This window comes from Canis aureus, chromosome 6, assembly GCF_053574225.1.
Source record: "Canis aureus isolate CA01 chromosome 6, VMU_Caureus_v.1.0, whole genome shotgun sequence".
Taxonomy (NCBI): domain Eukaryota; kingdom Metazoa; phylum Chordata; class Mammalia; order Carnivora; family Canidae; genus Canis; species Canis aureus.
In genome coordinates, this window is record NC_135616.1 from 63,936,772 (window position 1) to 63,958,803 (window position 22,032).

General features: G+C 40.7%; 1 protein-coding gene across 3 annotated transcripts in view; it reads right to left on the reverse strand.

The window, feature by feature from the left end:
• RGL1 (ral guanine nucleotide dissociation stimulator like 1) overlaps positions 1-22,032 on the reverse strand; it is a 248,494-nt gene that overhangs the window by 50,694 nt on the left and 175,768 nt on the right. For all 3 annotated transcript variants that reach the window (XM_077901969.1, XM_077901966.1, XM_077901968.1), the window contains one exon: positions 10,254-10,331. In XM_077901969.1, coding sequence (XP_077758095.1) covers positions 10,254-10,331 — 78 coding nt within the window. The remainder of the gene's footprint in view (positions 1-10,253; positions 10,332-22,032) is intronic.

Genomic DNA, 22,032 nt, shown 5'->3' on the forward strand with positions numbered 1-22,032 from the left:
GCTTAATAAGACATTTTCAAAATATGAAGTCATCTCTCCCATGATGTGTAACCTCCAAGCCAAGAAATAGGATTATCATGACAGAAAGAATAACGCTGTCCATTTAGAGCTCTTTTCTCTCCCCAGAAATCTGAGATAATAATTTATTGTTACTTAATAAGGCATGGAACCATTTTGTCAAAAGCAGCAAAATGGTTTTTTTCTATGTTAGGATAGTCTCCAAAAACTGGATCTTTCCCTACTATAGATAAATAAAAGATAAGAAAGTCTATGTGGAGGGTGGGCCTTTGAATCAATGCAGCAGGTGACACTGCACGCCCCAAGGGTGGGAACAAATGCAGCTTGCTTTTCAAGAAAAGGAAGCCAAGTGACCTTACCATTGATTCTGAGCTAGACCTCTCTCCACCTTGTTCTCCTAGTCACAGAGTTTTCCTCTTCTGAGAAACCTGTCTCTGAGACCCCTGGCAAGATGGTCTCTCTGACAGGAACAAACAAAAGAAGGTACGGAGAATTTGTTTCCTTTCTTTTTCCCCCTGAAAAATCTTGGAAAAAATGGGAACATGACTATCTGGACTTGTCAAGGTCATCTCGCATTGCTCTCCTGTACAATTTCCACTGTGTATTTTGGTGCAGAGGCTGAGCAGGGATTAGAACTCTGGGAGTGAAAGTGAAAGAGGGATTAGGAGAGGTTCAGGGAAATAAATGCAAACAGGGCTCGGGGTCAGAGCTAAGCAGCAGGCAAGTACAGGGCACAGAAGCCAGCGAGAGGCCAGGAGGCAGTTAAAGACAAAAAGGTCCGAGGCCAGAATGAGGAGGAGGAGGAAGAGGAGGAAAGGAAGATTGTGATAGAGAGGACACACAGAAATTCAGAGTAAATATGGGTGGGGAAGGGCCCAGAGTAGGAGATGAGCCCAAAACCAATTACCCAAAGTCGAGAGCATTTATACACCTGTCCCAAACTAGATATGCAGGTCCCAGCATCTGGCGGCAAATTTACAGAAACTGAAGAGAATTATTGTGCATAGACCTAACCCCATGTCACCAAACCTTACTGTGTGTGTCAGTGTCTGCACTCCATTAGAAAAGGAAAAAAAACTAAGAGGGCTCTGAAATGTCTGCTTTTTCGTGAACAGCACAACCAATGTGGCTAAACAGTCTCTGGAGGGCCTAGCTGGGGCCCTAGGTCTGTGGCTCACTAGCAGCAAGCTAACCTCTTTATGCCTTAGCTTCCTCACCTATAAAATGGGTACAGTAATCAATGCCCTCTTGTAGGATTGTGAGGCCAAGAGATAATACATGCAAAGTATTTAAAATAGTTCCTAGGATATAGTGAGTGCTCAAAAAATATTAGCTATTTTTTATTATTTTAAAACAGAAGAATGGCCATCTATAAGACTAAGGACAAAAGGCAAAAGGAACTACACATAAGCATCATACTCTAGTTGATAAAGTTTCCCACAGGGTATGAGTTGACAACTCTGATATTGCTATACATGTACCCTGGAACTAAAACAAGTCAGTTAACGTGTAGTAGATGGTAGAAGCCACTTTTCTCTACAAATAGGAATTTACAAATAGGCAACGGGAGCAGGCTAGAACGATCTATGTGATAATGGATTACAGTTGGAGACATTGGTAAGAACTCATGATGTTTAACATAATATAGATGCAGATGGTTATACATAAATATTCCTAGATGTGTGTATTCACATAACTAGTGTAAACATAAATCTTATAGGCCTATTAGCTGAGAAGGCTAAAAAGTGAGTAGTAGTGAGTAGAAATAGTGAGCAGTAGTGAGTACACCTAGCACCCAGATCCTGGTTTCTGATACCAGTCTGCAATGAAAAGAACCAGATCTCCTTGAAGAAGAGGAGATGGCCAATGCCCCAAACTGGAATAATCTGAGTAACAAATAAACTAGCACTGTATTATAGCCCAAAGCAAAAAAAAAAAAAAAAAAAACCACCAAGTCTATACTGAAAAAAATGATTAAATAAATTAATAAATAGGGGAAACAAATGTCCCAAGAAGTAGTTTTCCAAATATATTGATTAGATACTTTACCCTAACAGAGGGGGAGCATGACTCCTCACTCTTTAATTGGGGATTATGCACTGTGACTTCCTTCCAAACAATATGGTATGGGAAGATGTTTTCCATGGAGAAATCTGAAAACTACTACTACAGCTAGGTGGTCAAGGCCAACAACAGTCATACATCATGTTGATCATAGGTATCCTTGATACTATGTGAGAAGAGTGGCATTTTACCTCTCTAGTATTACTCTCAAAAACTTGTAAGTTCAGTCTAATTATGAGAAAAATATCAGTCTAGTAATGAGAAAAATTCCAATAGATGAGTTATCCTACAATATAACTGACCTCAAAACCATTAAGGTCACTGGAACGCAGAAAAGTTCGAGAAACTCACAGCCAAGAAGAACGTAGGTTGATATGACAAACTAAATATAATATGGTATCCTTGATGGGATCCTGGAACAGGAAAAGGACATGAGGTGAAAAGTAGGGAGATCTGAATAAACTATGGACTTCAGTTAACAATGTGTCATACTGGTTCATTAATTATACCAAATATACTATAGTCACATAAAAGCAGTAGGGGAATCCGTGAGGGAGGTAAATGGGAACTCTCCTGTACTATCTGTTCAATTTTGACATAAATCTAAAACTTGTGAAAAGCAGCTTAATTTTATGAAGAAAAGCATGAACAGGAGGGTCTGACCTCCATTCTTATGAGAAATCATCTCATTTTTATCACAGGGAAAGAAGAAGAGGCCACTGAGCATAGAGGGCAAGGCCTGGGTTTAGAGCTCAGCTTTCCTCTATCCCCCATGTGACCTTGGACATACTCCTTAACTTCTCTATGTCTCAGACCCTTTATCTGGAAGAGAGGAGTAATACCATAGAGTTATTATGGGAATAATAAAAGGATATCCAGTACTTAAGACAGGGACCATTCCTACCAAGCATCAATGCATTCTAGCTATTGCTATTAGAAAGGGACGCTGCCACTCTCACCAAAATTATTTCTCAGGGACCTCTGTAGCTCCATATTTTCTGATTCCTCACAGTCAGAGGCAGGCATTTTGAGGTTATAAATGGCCCTCTAATGAAAAAATTGCTGAGGCCTTCTACATTTTCCACCATTAGGATGGAGTAAGTTGGTAAGTTGGTAAGGACACGTGCGATAAGGCCCCAAGAAGAGGAAGCAGGCACTCAGATCGATGGGCCTGACTAATCTGATCTTCCTTCTTCTTTCCTCACATTCTGAAACCCATCTCCTTCCCCAGGAAACAAGCCTAACTTCTCCATTTCTAACAGCTGTCTGGGGACCTGGCTCGTGATGTCCATTCAGTAATAAGGTCAGGCAAAACAACACAGGGCAAAGTAAATACTCCCAAATTAAAAGATGCCAGGATGCTAACAAGCTAAAATAATGTCATGACAGTGATAATATACCTCAGCTCTTCATGTACTTCTGGCAGCAACTGGATTACTGTGACCTAGGCATATGTGGGCTGGGAAACCACCTGAGATCCCCATACCCTTCTGAAATGGCAGGTCCAAGAGTAAAATGGTGAGAAGCCCGGGTCCTGGACCTGAGTTCAAATACCAGAGCTTGCTTAACCAGCTGCTTGATGTTAGTCAAAGTATGTAACTTTTCTGGAGCTTTCATTTACATGCCTATAAAATGAGGAAAACATCTCACAGCAAATCTGTGATAGTAAAAGGAGACACAAAGCACTTAGCAGAAGGCCTCACACTAGTAAGCACTCCAAAAATTGCAGACAGGGGCGGTGGCCAGGGTGGTGCTGGTGGTATCATCACTGGCATCATCTGCAAGGCTACAGGGTCAATCGAGTGACAGCGTCTGGTCGGGGATGCCTGTTTGCCGCTCCCTAACACTTCAAGAACCACAAGAGATTCTTAGGGGACTGATTTTTCTTCCTTCTGAACCACTGATCATTGGCATTGTTTTACTCCTCCTTAATTTTTAGAAAACTGATTTCTGCTTGGGAATCTACTCTCTTCCCTTAAAGGCACAATTCTGATTCAAGATTCTGATGACTTTTAAGACTATAATTTCTACTTTTCTTTGTCTAGTACGGATGTTTTAAAAATACCTGGCTCTCCTGTGTAGCATATTACTTCTCCATTTCTTCTTTCATTCTGCTTTTACTTTTTAAAAATATTCCTTTCACATATAGCCTTTCATTCTTTTAAATTTCAAGTTTTAAAACTTATTTTTTGCTCTGTTCTTTACCCTATTTTTCTTTGCCCTATTTTTGTTGAAATAGCCAGATTAATTTCCACCGCTTTCTTAGGGTATTTGGGTTTGTTGGAATGAATATTGATTGCAAACTCTCTGGGAAGATTTTTTCAGTACTTTCCACTGTAAAGTTTCTCAGGCATTAAGGAATCATAGCCAGACTTCTTTAATCCACGTCCCTTTTCTTTAAAGTGGTTTCAATGTCTTGGATTTACTACTATTTGTATGATTCTTTACCGGTGACTCTGAAATCTAGTGCCACTATTTACAGCTTCTGGGAAAAGATTACAAAAACAACATTCATATTGTCTGAATGTGCAGAGATGAAAGCAGAATGATTTCAACAGTTTAAAGCACTGCTGTGGTATAAAAGTTTGAGAAAACAAAACACAGCACTCCAGAAAGGAAGTGAAGAGAATCAATAAAAGAAAAGGAAACAGAACTATTTTGACATTACAATAGTCATTAATGGAAAGAAATTAAAAAGTGCCATTTCCTGAAGAGTCTTAAAGCTCTTTAAATAAAGTATATAAGATAGATAGATATGATAGAGATAATAGATAGATAGATAGATAGATAGATAGATAGATAGATAGATAGAGATAGTATTCTAATTTCAGAGAATGCAGATTCATGGCGTCAAGTTTCTGTACGGTTAATATCCCTTCTTTATATTCTCTTCACTTCTGAATTCAATGATTATAATAAATCTGCACTAGGGAAAGTTTCCTTTTCCATCTGGTTCTGATTTTATTATTCTAAACAGACAGCATTTTATCATGTAAAAGTGTCAGCAGGAAGGACGAAAAGGGCATAGGTAGAATGAATATGGGCAGAGATGTTTTCTCCTGTCACAGGAAGTGAGTTTCCTGATTTCCAAATAGTGGCAAGTCTAGGGATTGTAGAAATAAACCTGGTATGCTTTATTATATACAACAGCCTAGCACTAACATCAGAAATTGCTATGTGGCAGATTCCAACATCTAGAAGCCTTGGAAGCTGAATTCCTTGCAACCGAAGGAATTCTTGTTTTGGCTAGATGACTTTAAAGATCCCTGAATATTGCACAAAGCCTGAACCAGGAACACTCAGGGCTGGAATTACAAGTGGGAGTCACAGGACAATCTGATAGTTTTTGAAATTCATGAAGAACACTAGTCAGTTGTGGTCCAAGACACCAGAAACCAATCTTTCATCTCAACTGTTCCATCTGTACTTCCCCATTTTCTTTCTTCTAAGTTCTTTTATCCTCTTAAAGGTTGATTAGATCCATATTTAGAAATACAAGGAAGGCTGTTATCTTGGAATTTGGAACCCTATATGAAATGTTAGCCTTGCTTTATGCTTTACATTAAAAACTGAAAAACCAAACAAGAGTTGAGGATTTTTCTGTTCGAGGTTAAGCCCAGCAGTGATTCTCCACCCACACCACACCCTATCTGCAAAACTGAAGGCATCTGTCCTAAAACAGGATGTTTACTCCTTAAAAGTTACTGAATTCCTGCTGTCTGTTTCCCACCTGAAATCACAAGAAGACAGATTCACAGCAAAGGAGAACAATGGGCACTTTGCCCCCCTCTCTTCTCCTCATCTCTGTACTGAGAATCACAATGAGCAGCTGTGATGTCAGGACTAATAACAGGCAAATCAAAGAAGATGTCTGCTTTGTTTTCCTGTTTTATCGAAACTGGTTGCACAGCCTCTCTGATCAAAGAAAAGCAGTCAAGGGTACCTCTCAAAAATTCAGTGTAATATTTGGGCCATATCTTGGTTTCTGATATTCACTTTCATTTTTGAAAATATGAAGAGAAAACTAAAAAATCTTATCCCAGGGGTCATTATACATGAAATGAACCCAGAGATCCTACATTCAAAGCACTCATTTATAAGGTCAAGAAACTGAAACTGAGAAGTGAAGTGACTGGGTCATCTGGCTGGGGAGTGACAGTGCCAATACCATCTCTGCCACCAAGTTAAGACAACAAAAATCCAGATGTTGCCAAATACCCCCAGGGGACAAAATCAGTGCATTGAGAACAGCCATAGAGCTCAATCTCCTACACATGCACCAGCCATCAGGAAGCCTTCGGTTGGTCGTGGCCCCATGGCAGATGCCAGAGCTCTGGGCTGGTGGAGGAACTTTCGATAGGTCACATATGGAATGAAGGTGCTACCCTGATTCCCTCTCAGAAAGATGGAGCAGTGACCCTAGCCAGCCCCAGAAATGATCAGGAGAAGGGTAACTCCAGAAAAAAAGACAGCAAAACAGTAATGGTGAAATGGGATGAAACATACCAAAAGGGGAAATGGGGGGAGGGTGGGGAGGAAGCGGCAAGAAAGAAGGAAAACGCGAGGAAGAAAGAGGTCAGCTGAGAGAAGGGATTTTAGCATTCCAGTGTTCGTAGGACAGAACGGCCCATTATAAGATAAAGTGGTGTATTTTCATCAGGCATAGTTTTTTTTAAAAGCCAAGTCAGTCTGAGGGAAAGGGTCAAGAACTTTCTACCAATCCATTGTGAGGCTTTAGGAAAGGACCATTGTCCCCAGATGATGGACCCCTCCGGGAGCTCTCTGTGAAGCTCTTTGTGAAGGACTCATATGCTTAAAACTGGAAAGCCCTTTAAAACAGCTTATCCTGGAGTTTCACCCACATCGCACTGTTCCTGGTGTACAATGAAGCTGAATAAAACTGTATAATAGGACTTTAAAATAATGAGCGTGATTCTTCATATCCAGGGTACAAACCAATTTCCTTTAACGTGCCACTTCCCAGAAACCTACTTAATCTCAAAACACCCCCTGGGAAACAGAAAAGCTCTGGATCTTTTTCAGACTGTTACTCTCCTTGGCGAGTTCAGGTGGCTAGTTGAATGGTAGCTCCAGATGTAACTCAATCCCAAAATGTGTGGGGAACAATACACTTATTTCTGAATCTGGTCACAGGTGGAGGTTACATTTGACAAGCTGGCCACTCAATTCTCCTTTTGTATATGCTTAAAAGGACTCTTGATGAAAGGGGTCTTTTCAAAAAAAATATTATTTCAGTAAGTTTTCACAGATCAACACAATTAACAACAAAACCTCTCTAATCCTATGAGTTTCAAATCTTAAAGTGCATGGGGATCACTCAAGGATCTTAACTGAAATGGCAGGTTCTAATCTAGGTCCAGATTCTGCATTTCTAACAAGCTCCCAGGTGGTGCCGATGCTACTGGCCCACGTACCTCACTCTAAGTAAGCAGGCCGCAAGTCTAATCCATCCCCTCACCTCACCTCTGTGATTATACTGTTTCCATCCTACAGAAACTTTGCAGGGCTGACCGCTACTGCTCTTGGAAGAATTAACCCCCTTCAGGATAGCTTCAGCTCTACAATTCCCCTCAACCTGATACATATGCCATCATGAAGTGGCTATACCAATTCTGTGTTATTCCCAAAGTGTCATATACTGCATTTCCCTGATTTGGTCCTACAAGTCCCCCTGCTTGGATGGCTCTACCACCAAAATCTTCACCCTCCTTCAGAGTCTACCTTAAATGCCAACTCCTCCAAGAAGCCTCCCCAATTCCTCTAAGAATAAAAGTATTTGTTCCACTTACCACATCTTGCATTTGACATTCAAATATCTACACTGGTGTGTCTGATTTTCTGGAAGGTTATGATCCATTCAATAAAATAATAAAACTACCTAACTAAGGACTTAAAAAGATACTCAATTTTCTAACCTTCACATCCTTGGCTTCTGAAGAAAGGATCCCATCAGCAAATTCTCTGAGGAGTTAAAATATTCCACAGGATTACCACCCAGACTTCTGGCCCCAAGATGAAAAATTAGTAAGACTTCTTTCGAGCACGCTGGCATATATTCCATCTACTCAAGAACATCACTCCTATAATGGCCTGCACCCCTGCATCATGGATTTTTCTTCAGTGTCTCCTAGATTATTCTCATCAGATTAAACTATCACTCAGTTTTAAGAAACACATATAAAATGAAAAATTTTGCCCCAGATCGTTCTCCAGCCTATTTCTCTTCTCTTACAGGAAAACTCCTTCAAACTCGTCTTCTCTTAAAAAAAAAAAAAAAAAAAAAAGATTTGATTTATTCATTCATGAGAGACATGGAGAGAAGGCAGACATAGGCAGAGGGAGAAGCAGGCTCCCTGGACCCCAGGATCATGACCTGAGCCAAAGGTAGATGCTCAACCACTGAGACACCGAGGTACCCCTGCCCCCAACTCCTGTCTTCTCTTAGCCCATACCTCCATCTACCAAAACTGCACTTGTCAAGGGGACCAAAGACCAACAGGTTGTAAAAGCAGTAGTCTCTTCCAGGTGCCTCTCACTTGATGTATGAGCAGTATTAGACATAGTTGGTCATGTCCCCCCAAAACTCCTTTTTCACTTGTCTTCTAGACACAACTACTTCTTTCTTCTCATTCCCCGCTAGCTCCTCTGTTCCAGTCTCCTCTTGCTGGACCTTCTATTTTCCTAATCTAAACAGTGGAAGAAACTAAGGTTCAGTCTTCGGATCTTCCTCTGCTCTATACCCTTTGTTCCCAGTAGGGCATGCCCAGCTCCATAGCTTTAAATACCATGTATAAAGTGAGGGTGCCCAGATTCATACCTCAGTCCAGACTTCTCCCTGAACTCTAGACTCACCTAATTGTCTCAAAATTAGTTTAAGATGAAATTATTGACACATGCTCCCCACCACACCTGCTCCTCCTCACCAGTCTTTCTTATCTCATAAAAACAAGGTTCTATTCTATCAATTATTCACACCATGACCCTTGCAGGTATCTGAACCTCCTCTTTTTCTCTCATATGCCCCATCCGCTTCATCAGTTCAACCTGCCAGCAATACCTTTAAGATCTCTGCAGAGGCTCTTCCCACTACAAGTTACTTCTACATTCACTACTACTACTATCAATACTAATAACACTACCACTGCCACTATTACCACCACCACCACCACCACCACCGTCTCCTCCTCCTCCTCCTACTACCACCACCACTACCTACTACTACTACTACTTACCACCAGCACTACCACCACCACCACCACCACCTACTACTACTACTAGTACTACCACCACCACCACCACCACCATTACTACCACTACTGCCACCACCACTCCTCTTCCTCCTCCTCCTCAAGTCCATGCTACCAGCATCCCCTGCCTGGATCCTTGTGAGGGTCCTAACCAGGCTCCTTGCTGCTACTCTTGCTCCATCCAACTGCCAGTGTCTATTTTCCATGTAGAGCCAGAGCAAATAATGAAATATAAACCAGGCCATAACACCACTCTCCTCAAAACCTTCTAAAAGCTTCTTATCTCCCCTAGAATATAATATAACATCCTGCCCAAGGCCTTCGAGTCCCCATGTGATCTGGGACCCCCACTGCTTTACACGTCTCATCCCCTAGCACTTGTCACTTCATGCACTCTGCTCTAGTCCCACTCAGCTGCCTACTGTTTCTCCAGCCCTGTTCCTGCCTCACAACTTTGTCTTTATTTCCCCTGCTTGGATCTTCAATAAGCCCAGCCTGCACCCCATTCAGGACTCTGTGCCAGTGTCACCAGATCAGAAATCCCATTCTTGGTACCCTATGTGAATCAAAGTCTCCATCAGGATCTAGGATCTAGCCCCCTTGGCCTACTTCATTCTTTTTTGTGTGTGGATTCTTTGTCTCTGCTCAAATACAAACGTCCTAAGAGCTGAGATTTACTTATTTTGTTCACAGCTGTTTCCTTTAGCATAGGGCCTGGCACATGGTAGGGGCCTGATATATTTTTAGTGGATGAATAAAGGACCATCACTGGATAGTCAAAAAATAATTCAATGGTAGGAAAAATGACATTAGAAAGGAATTTTTAAAAACTCTTAAATCACATTCTTTTAGGATAATAAGTCTTCGCTAAGAGCTTGTAATGCATAGAAAAGACACACTTACTTCCTGATCACCGTCTTAGACTCCGATGAACTCGGGCTTCCATCTTCTTCACAGTTTGGGCTTGTCAGGTTTCCATACCTTTACAGATAATAACAAACAAAAAAACCCAGTCAGTGGTGGGGGGACGCAACTCTATTCTATCTCAAATGAGGTAACAGTTCCACGATTCGGGAGTAATTGAGGAAAGAAATATTTATGAAATAACATCAAAAACTGATATTGTGTGATATTTGCTTAATGGGTATATGTAGAGTCTAGACAAAAAAGTGATTTCACAATGAATCACACCACTTAAAACTTTCTCTTAATATATGATATTTCTTTGAAATCCTTTAGATGAAATTAGGCTTTTCCTCTTAGCAGGAAGATCTGGTATTAAATGGCTCAAAGATGGTACATCCGTCATGGGCTGGAGCACCCAACCCTACACTCCTGCCTCTCTGCTCTACCTACTGAAGTTAACATGGCTCTGCTTGCGTAGCTTTCACACTTAAGCTAAAATAAGCACACAATGACGACTCCATGCTATGTTATGAGTCTGGTCTCCTTGAGGGTAAGTCCTGTTGGAGAAGGGTCGTGGAAGTAATTCTGGACACTCAAGGAATAGCTGAGACAAAGACTGATGAACAGGATTTTCATGAAATGAGGAGAGCAGCTGTGGGGACATGGAGGCTGGCAACTGGGGAAGGGGACACAGGAGGATGATTTTTTAGAAACAATAGGTGCTTACATTTTTAAAATGTGTCTCATTAAAAAACTCAAAATTTACTAAATAATTAATTGGCCCCTAATTACAGTTGGCTGTTCTTCCAACCCCATATGTAAGCAAGCCTATTTCATACAAATATATCACATTTTGTTTGGTTGCAAGTTTACACTTTAAATTCTCGAGGAGGACTCTTTTTATGAACTTATAATGAATGCCCTGACAAATTTTTGCAGTTTTTCTTCCCCTGAATGAAGAATCCAGAGATTCCTTGGTATCTCACAAGCTGGTACTCTGTCCCAAAGTTTTGATCATAGAAATTCTATAATTGGTGGGTTTACATTTTTAAAAGGAACACTTTTGTCTTCTACTAATGGGATTAAAGGCCCCAGTACCCTTATGTTCCTTGTTCCTAGGATTTACAAATCCTTTTAGAAATAAAAGCCCACCATCTGGTTTGACTGAATGCCAGCCCATCTGGTCTCCCTATCACCCTATCCCAGTAGGTTCCAGGCTGCTCCCTGAGGCATCAGCCCCCCTCCCATCTACCAGCTCCTCTCCGGAGCTCATCAGCCTTATGGACTTCTTGGCCTCTTAAACCTATTTTCCACGGGCCTCCACCCTCCCTATTCCTTTTCATTCTGCCTGCACCTGTTATTTAGAGGGCTTCCAGAGCCACCCTTTGCTCTTCCGGAGATAAGAACTTAGATTAAGATTTTCAGCCTCATGTGAGCAAGGCAGGGGTGGGAAATGAGATTTCTCCTAAACAGATTTTTTGGCTTTCTCCTTGGCCACCATCATAGTGAACCATGTATTCACCTTCACTCACAACAGGCTTTGTGGTTTATGTAAGTAGGAAAGATTAGGGTGAGTGCAGTGAAGAGTGGGGCTCTGGGGGAGTCACTGTACCTTCCACCTATCTGATTAGAGAGATCCATAATCTCTTCTCCTGCCAGCCCCCAGTGACTAAACGTGGGACTTAATCTTTTTGTTTTTGTCATAGTCCATGTTAGTTCATTAATTCTCTCTCTGGTTATCCAGGAAATACTGCACCTTTTATCTTCCAGCTGGAAGCTACAAGAGATGGAAAGGGAAAAATGTGTTCCTGATACTTTTCCTTTTTGAGATGTTTGTACTAAAAATTTCCTGGTCTTCCTCTTCCTTGCCTTCATGTTAGCTCCTCATACTCTGCTGCTCTTTCTCCACATTCTTCAGACTCAGAGCTGAGCTGCTGGTTGTGATGACTTGAGCACCTATCACAGGTCTCCTCTGAGAACGGGATGCCACAGGTACAGTCAGACACTGTGGAAATGGACTAAGCAACTTATGCTGGTGAATGAGGTTCAGTCTCATTAATTAACCTGGTACTGTCTGTTTGGAACGTGTGCTCAGAAGACCCCAGGGGATATTTCACTCAGCCACTGGAGTGTCTACAAATTCATAATCAGGACCAGAATGGCTTCTTGACAATACTTTGGAGACCAGTGAGGACCATCAGGAAGAAGGCAGGGCACATGTGGCAGTATGCACAGTCCAGGTGCTCAGGCTGTCCTCCACCCAATCCACCAAGAAATCATTAGGGCTCTGCCTTTGTGACATATCCTGAATCTTAACACTTCTCATCACTTCCACCCTGGCTCAGACTACCACTACCTTTAGTCTAGATCAATGCAACAGCCACCTAATCAGTCTCCCGCCTTCAGCTCAGCTGCCACAGAGATCCTGAACGATGTAAATCCCACCATGTCACTGCTCAGCTCAGAACGCTCCTCTAGCTCCTATTTCAACTCCAAAGAAATGCCAAAGTCATATCTTCCTCATGCAGCCCTAAAGAACTTGCTCTCATGCGTCTGACCATGTCTCCTATGCCCACTCACTCTCCCTCAGCCTCACTGGCCTCCCTGATGCTCCACCGACATCTGGGCATCCTCCTGGCTCAGAATCAGTGTGCTCCTCTTCCCACCCCTGTGCCACCAGCACCTCCCTCATCTCCTGTGGGTCTCTGCTTAAATGTCGCTTTATCAGTGAGGCTTACCCTGGTCACCCTATGTAAGACCAACATTCATGGCACTGCTTTATTTTCCTCCACAGCCTTTAGCACCTTCTCACATATGGTGTAATTTAGTTACCGTGTTCACTATATTAGAACACAAACTCCATGAGAAAAAGATTTCTCTTTTGCTCACTACTCGTTAGTGCTTCAAATGGTGCTGCGCACCCAGTAGACATGCTGACGGCTACTTGGTTGGGGGCAAATGAACGGTCTGGTGGGGTTCTCTAAGCAGATATGAAAACAGACTTCTCAACTATTAGGCTTAGATTTGTCACTGCAAGGGCATCATTTGGATTTCTTGCTTATACAAGTGTCATAACCTATCCGTGCCTTCATTCCTAAATGCCTAAGATCATAAAAAAAAAGCTTTAGGATAGCTAAGATTGAATCTAAAACTGAAATGCAAAAAAAAAAAAAAATAAAGTTTTAAGATCTTAAATCTGAGCTCTTGAAGGTATAAGCAGTATGAAAAGACAAAGAAACCCCACAATGTATATATAGTTTTACAAAGGAGACATTCAGAGTGAGATAAAATTAAAGAGTCTGTAACCCTCTGGAATTTCATGGGGAGGGGATGATTACTTGCCCCCGCATATTTCTAATCATTAAAGAGAATTAACGCCTTATAGAAAAGAAACTAGACCAGCACTGGAATCAAGAACTCTTTAATGTTCAAGCTAGGTCATTTGAGAGTTAGTTTTACTAGATTAAGAGCATTTCTTTGATGTTTCCTGGACCCTCTCATAGCTTCCCATCAAAAACCAAAGTCAAGTTCAATTCATTTACTCCAGGGGAGTAAATAAAAGGGGTGTGTGTGTGTTTAATTAATGGCAGTAGAATAGCTACAGACCAATCTGTCAACAATGTCACCTCCAATTTCTGCAAAGTCTCCCCAGGATTTAAGATCAAAGCTTCAATCTCTTAAGAAGGCTTGCCAATGAGAAACCAGCCTTCTTTAAATGGTAACTCATAAAACTTAAATTAAAATACAAATTGTCAGAATGACTTTTGACATGGTTTTTTCCCTCTATCACAAGGCAAAAGAAAGATTTACAGATGCCTCTTAAGCACAGTCTTAAGCAATTATTTACTGAGGCCTAAAAACTACTAGAAAAAGCAAAACAAAAGCATAATGTTTAACTGGTTGCTGATATTTAAACAGGAAACAGTTATTTCCAGAGGGGACAGATATTATTGTTTGGAGCCTATCTGGGTAAATGAAATGTTTAATATGTGTCTGAAGGGAGGACAGAAGTATTCGTGGTTCAAAGAAATCCTAAGATAAAGTTGTCCTCAGGGACACTCTCTCTGGTTGGGGGAGACTTTCGAACTTTTACTCCCCAATGGAAAAGGCTCAGTAACAGCAGACCAGGATGGGGGCAATCCTGAGAAGCTTTTCAGCCTCCACTTGATTCCACCACGTGACTCAATAACAAGAACAGAAAATAATTACTGAGTGTGCACCACACACCGGGTACTGCGCTAAGCACTTCATATGGATGGTTTCATTTAAATCTCACAATGATCCTATGAGATATTATTATTACTCGTATTTCACAAATGAGAAAATGAGGCTCCAAGAGCTGAGGTAATTTGCCCTTGAAGACACAGCTAATAAAAGGAGCAGAGATTTGAACCCTGACAGTCAGACTCTAGAACACAGTCTGAGTCGCTATCAGATCATACAAGCTCAAGTTATCTTATTAATTTTGTCTCCAGTGCACTAGATTATAACTTCTTTGAGGTCGGAAACCTTATGTTTTTCATTCATTTGCTCAATCTGTCATCTTTTTAGTCATTTAGTCCTCAACCAAGGAATATTTGTTAAGGTTTACATTCAGGTACTATTCTTGGCATTGGGGATACAGCTGTGAACAAACCAAAGGTCCTGTTTTCATGGAGCATACATTGAAGTGGGGGGAGGTAAACAATAAAATGATAATTAGTGCATGTATACCAAGTCAGAGAGTGAAAAGTACAATGGAGAGAAACAAAGCAGATAGGGTTGATCAGACTTGGTAAGAGGGTCCGAGGTAGCTACCTCACACAAGATATTCAGACAAGATGATCAAGAACACCAGTGAATAAGGAGCAATGAAGTAAAGGGGAGAGAATGGGCTGAGGCATGGAGGTAACAGAGACAGATCATCAGATCATGAGGGCCTGAGAGGCCATGGTGAGGACTCTGGATTCATTCTCTCATCTTGCTCACTGCTATATCCCCTGAGCCAGCAATGAAGCCTGTTCTTTGCATACACTTAGTAAACATTTGTTAAATGAATGAACTGATATCATCTCCTGCTGGAAAGAAAGGAAAGGAATAGGGGAGGAAGGTATAGAGAGAAAGCCACTTACTGGGGATGGATGAATAACCAGAGAGGAAGAAGGAGAGGGAAGCGAGACCTCACATGAAGCTGCTGACTCTGGGGCCTCTTGGAGTCTCTGTTCCTCTAATAAACCCCAGCCCATGAACACCCAAGGCGGTTTTCTTTAACTGACCCATGGGAACACAGGTCAGGTAGGAGGAAAATGTTCAGAAGCTGACCTTGACTCAGGAGAATGATACGGGTGAAAGAGCCAGCAGATGTCTGGAACACCAACGAAGCTTTGAAGACTGTGGACTGTATTCACAGATCAGTAAGAGGGTTGTTTTTAATCACTCTAAATAATATCCTTCACGGCAGGCACTCTCCACCCAAGTCTGACCTCAGAACTGGGTCATCGCCACCAAGCCTACTTTGGAAAGGTCTTCTTACCACCATGGAGCTTGTTATTTAAGGAGAAGACAAAGGTCAAAGACTCTTTGTTCTCTTGCAAGGTGCCAGCAATACTGAGCACAGAACCCAGCAATGTGCTTTCCACTCATAAGATCTGGTTCTCTAGGCACTTTTACTATTGTTACAAAAAGACCCAGAATGAGCTACTGTCCTCTCCTCTAGGTCTTTGTGTGAAGGGCCCCGCATCTTTGATGCCTTGCAATGCTCCACATTATCTCCATCATAGTCCCAGACAGTCAAGGCAACATTAGCAACAAAGAGTACCTAGTATTTCTGTTGCACTTCACAGTTACAAAATGCCTCACAGTTATAAAATTTTCCTTGAGAATAATACCTTCACCCCTGGCCCCAACCCAAAACTGTCTGAAGAGGAGACCAAAAGGACAAAGAGTTTATAATCCCTGTTCTTCCAGGGAATGAAAATCAAGACATCCCTCTTGCTATAACTTGCTTCCATCCAAATTTAAAATTATTCCTTACATGTGATGGGTCTCCCACCTTGCTGGAAAAAAAAAAGATTTCTTCTTTTTTCCATTCCAAGTCCTTGTCATCCATTTCTCCCTTTTGGTCCATTAACCACCACTACAGCTTGGTGGCTCATCAGTATCTCCTCCTTCCAATTCTAGTGCATAGCAACTGTAAACAATCAACTGCAAATACATTTTGCTAGCATGCTACCATGGCTGTGGCCACAATGAAGGACAACAGAAGAAATTGGGTGTGTCTGGGGTGGCGAGAGGCCAATGCTCAGACAACCACAGAGTCTGTTAAGGGGATCAAGATTTGCCTTAGGTTTAAAATGGACTAATACATTACTAACAAATCAGTGCAAGCTTGTGGCTCAGTTTTTTTCCCCCAAACACTAAAAGGTGCTACTGCAGAGCTCATCAAGAACCTGAGGAAAAACGTTATGTAAAACCTCATATAATGAATATGAAGGTAGGGCTGTGGCATCCCATCATTTTTAGGATCACTCTTCTTCCCTGTGCTACAAAACCTCAATATAGCATCAATTCACATGTCATTCTTAAGGGCTAAGTTCTCTCCTGTGCACACACATACATGTACATGTGCTCACACACATACACAGACAGGTAAAAAAAAAAGGGGGGGGGAATGTGAAATAAGAGAAAAGTGATAAGAAAAACAAAATTAACTCAAAAAAAGCCCTTTTTAAAGATTCAGACACGTCTTTTAAACCATTAAATTTACTTGAAGGATATCAATGAATTTAAGTTCCAGAACCATAGATATCTGGCCCATACTGATATAAGGCAGAAGCCATGCCCTGCTCCTCTGACTCATAATGGCCACCCACATGTTGTGTCCCATCACCCATACTGGGAAGCCTATGCCTGAAGGGTTCTTAGATGAACTTGTGGAAGTCTGGGAACCCCTAAAACAGTATGCAAATTTGATGACGTATTTTTTTTTCCTATATGGCTGATCCATAGTTTTCTAGCAAATTCCTAAAGGGGCTAGTGATCAATCCCTCCCACTAACTGCTAGAAAATGGTCAAGACCACTTCTTTAGATTGTCAAAGCTGAACTGAAAACTGGAATATATTCCAGTTATTCTTCAGGATATATGTACCTTGCCTTTCAGAGTTTTTTTGTCAGTTTTATTTTGTGGGTTCCAAACAAATGCACATTTAAAAACAAACAAACAAACAAACAAACAAATGCTGCCGAGCAATTTGGTACCCTTTTCTACAAAATAAGGATAACTGCATGTCTTCTCTTCCTTTGCCAAGCGAAATTTTTTTAAAAAGGAGAAAGAAAGAAAGAAAGAAAGAAAGAAAGAAAGAAAGAAAGAAAGAAAGAAAGAAAAGCTACTTCATAGAAACATTTTTTTATCTCATCTCAAGAAAAGAAAGCTAGGCTGGCTATGACCTGAGGTGAAGTCTTTTGACAGCATCCTTTCAGGGTCTACTTCACAGAACCATTACTACCAGCCCATTAAGCTAGGGTTCTACGGTCACCACATGTTCCCACAGAGAATTCCCACAGTGCTGCTGGGTGAAAGTTGGGTCCATTGGCAAAAAGAAATAAGGATTTGCCAAAGACAACCAACCGAGGAAGGAAGGGAACTTATTTCCATTTTCCCTCAAGTGATTATGGGTTGAGTGTAATTCTAAAACAGTACCAAATGATTTTTTTCTGGTTAACCTAAAGCAATAGCATAGTCACAGAGAGAAAAGAGTAACAGTGTTTGTCTTGTTGAGGCTAAACCCTGTCCGTTGTTTCCTTCCATGCTTCCCAGGACCAAGTGAGCCATGGCTGACCAGGGCATGAGGTCCCATACAGAACAAAGATGAGGGTGAATGAACACCTGATCTTCAGCTTCCTTGAGTAGCCTATGAGCATTAGATTTTTGGAGTCAATCTCTCTGACAAGGATTCCCTGTTTTTAACAAATTGTGTTTTTAATAACTTCTCCAACAGACCAAAAATTTTATTGGTATTGTATTAGTTTTCTATTTCGGCCACAACAAATTACTACAAATTTGTGGCTTAAGCAACACGAGTTTATTATTTTATAGTTGCATAGGTCAGAAGTCCAACACATGGTATCAGCAGGACTGTGTTCCTTTCAAGAGCCTCTAGGAGATAACCCATTTAATTGCCTTTTCTAGCTTCTAGAGGTTGCCCATTTCATTGACTCATTGTCCCCTTCTTCCATCTTCAAAGCCAGCAACATAACATCTCTCTGATCCTGTCCATCCTCACATCTTTTTTTCTGATTCTCTTTTTTGCCTCCACCTTTCACTTTTAAGGACCCTTGTGATTACATTGGACCCACTCAGATAATCCAAGATAATCTCCTTATTTTAAGATCGGCTAATTAGCAACCTTAATTCTGCTTTGCCCGGAACCCAACATATTCATATTCCATGGATTAATACTGGACATTCTTGGGGTGGGGCATTATCCTGTCTGTCATGGTTGATTATGTAAGTTATTATAAATATTATATCTTTTATCATTTCATGAGCTAAACTGTTTTTCTTCACCTGATAAAGCATGAACCAGCAAGAACATGTTACCTTTCATTAAGGACATGCCTCATAGAAGTTTTCAATGCTCTTTTCAATGTTAGAAGCACTGATACTAAAAGATGCTCATAGCTCTTGTTGTAATCCTCTTCTATCAGCAAATATTTTTATCTTGTAGTCACAGGAAATAAAATATGAGTTCAATTTATCTTTCATCAAATTGCCTTTCTTTTCTAAACCTATAACATCTATGCTATCCAAGGGTTTTCTTGCCTGTGGAGTCATCAACACTCAAACCTAGAGAAATCTATTTAAATTCATCTGATATGACACAAATATTAGAAATGGCTTTCATTTTCTAAGAAATTCTCACCCTAGGAGGATATCCAGTATGTCTGTGTTTTAAGCTGGAAAAGGAAACAAAAGAATGTTAGGATTTCCTGAAAGCTTTCCCACTATATGAACGGGATGAGCATCCTGGAGCCAACTGACCAATAAATCTCAACTTTTTCATGGATACTAGGACAAAAGACTCAATAGGTAAACCACTCTATTTGTTTCAACTTAATGTTGCAATGAGTTGGAGAGGGGAGTTACTAAAATAAATGAAGAAAATGGCACAGCATTATTTTGACAAACTTTCCCATGTAATTGATAGAAGTTAGATATAAATAACTTTCAGAAGAAGCCAAAGCATAATAAAAATCATGTTATCAGTTTAATGGTAACATTTAACACAAGTGTTATTGCTGCAAGAGACCAGCAACTGGAATTGACTTCTAGTTACCATTGTGAGATGCAATGAGGCCCTAGTGTAAGTAGGTTAGATCTGCTAATATCTGCTCCCAAGAGCTCTTTGCTCATAACTCTCTGTCCTTGGACCTGAAAGAACAGAGGGAAGATATTAGAAACTTTGCTTCCCACTAAAAGAGAAGGAAGAAATGGAACCTCATGAGCATTACATACAAGCACAAATCTAAGAATACTGGGCAAGTGGATAGTTCTATTCCAGAACTAAATTTTAAAATTATTTTAAAATGAAGTTTAACATCTCAAAAAATCTCAAAATGCTTACCCAACTTCTCATGCTAAGAATGTATCTGAGAGCTGAATGTATCTGTGTTATGAGCTTTTGAAAGAATGTTCATTCACTATGACCACCTCACAGCTACCAGGGGCAAAAAGGATTTTTCTTAATATTGTACATTTGCTTAAGAAAATGAGAAGAAGGGCATCTGGGTGGCTCAGTGGTTGAGCGTCTGCCTTTGGCTCAGTTCATGATCCCAGGATCCTGGGATCAAGTCCCACATCAGGCTCCCCACAGGGAGCCTGCTTCTCCTTCTCCCTATGTCTCTGCCTCTCTCTCTCTTTCTCTCTCTCTCTGTCTGATGAATAAAGAAATAAAATTTAAAAAAAAAGAAATGAAAATGAGAAGAAAATCACAAAAAGGTAGAAAATATCTTCCAAAGACATATATAATAAGGAACTATTATCCAAAACATACAAAAAACTCCTAAAATTCAACATTAAGAAATTGAACATAATTTAAAAATGGCTAAAAAAGAACTTCCAGTTTCCAGTCCAGTATGTAAGGGGGCTACAAGTAGCCACTCCATCCTAAAAACAAGTGAAAAGCTGACCAAACTGGAAAATGAACAACTATTCTTAGGTCCATCAGAAAAGGGAGGTGACAGGGCAAACCATAGCTTCTCATAACTGAAGAGACAGGCAGATACAAATAATCACAATTTATCAGAGCAGAAATTCCATGTAAACCAGTGCCAGGATAGGATAACCTGAACTGTAATTAATGAATTATTGGAGACTCTTTGTGGACGAGACTAAGACAGAGAAATTACAGGGGACCCAGACAAAGATGTACTGCCACGCTTTTGAGTTTTACCTCCAGGAGCTTGACCAGATTCCCACAGTAAATACCAGATAAAAGTCTCCTGGACAGAGGTGCCTGGATTGTTCAGTCAGTTAACCATATGCCTTTGGCTCCAGTCATGATCTCAGGGTCCTGGGATCGAGTCCTGTGTTGGGCTCCCTGCTCAGTGGGGAGTCTGCTTCTCCCCTTGCCTGTTTCCCTTTGCCCCTCCCCTCCACTGTGCTCTCTCTCCCTCTCTCAAGTAAATAAATGAAATCTTTTTTTTTTTTTTAAAGTTTCCTGGTACTTTATCAAGGGAAGGTAAAAAGGAACCATCTTAAAATACACCAGACTCCTCTATTCTTCTCAAGAACATCTGCTCTTAGGACAAACTATTTTACCAGAGCCTAGTCTACCCAGAGGAAGGAAAATGTCCTGCTCTAGCCTCTTCTGGCCTTCCACATAGGGGAAGGGAAATATCCATCTCCCCAAGGACCCCCTAGCCATCCTTTCACTAAAAGAGAGTGGGGAGAAAAAGCAACTAAGAAGCACCGGTGAAGTTCACAGTCCAGGGGCACAGGCTCACCATTAGACTGAAACCTAATCATAGGACTAGAGAAAGCTTCCCTTCTCTTCATATTTCAAGTACATTATGAAAGACCAATTTCCTTTTACTGGGTACATCATATCCACCTTTCATCAAAATATTACAAGGCATGCTAAAAGGCAAAAACAAAAACAAACACATTTTGGAGAGACTGAATAAGCATCAGAACCAGAGTCAGATATAGCAAGAATGGCAGAAATATCAGATTAGGAATTTTTTAAGACTATGATTAACTTGCTAAGGAATTGAAAGGAAAAAGTAGACAATATACATGGAGAGATAATATAAGCAGAGAAATGGAAATAAAGAATAAGAGAGAAATGCTAGAAATCAAAAACATTATAACAGAAATGAAGAATGCGGGTGCCTGAGTGGCTCAGTTAGTTAAGCATCTGCCTTCAGCTCAGGTCATGACCCCAGGGTTCTAGGATTGAACCCGGAGTTGGGCTCCCTGCTCAGTGAGAAGCCTGCTTTTCCCTCTTCATGTGCCCTTCACCCTGCTTATGTTCTCTCACTCTCTCTAATAAATAAATAAATAAGTTTTTTAAAAAAAGAAATGAAGAATTCCTTTTATGGACCCATTAGTATATGGGCATGGCTGAAGAAAGAATGTCTACATGTAAGAATATGAAAATAGAATCTCCTAAAACAGAAAAGTAAACAAACACACACAAACACACAAAAACAAATTTAAAAATCCCCCCCAAAAAGAACAGAATATCAAACTCTATGAGACAATTACAAAGAGTATAACTTATGTATAATGGGAAT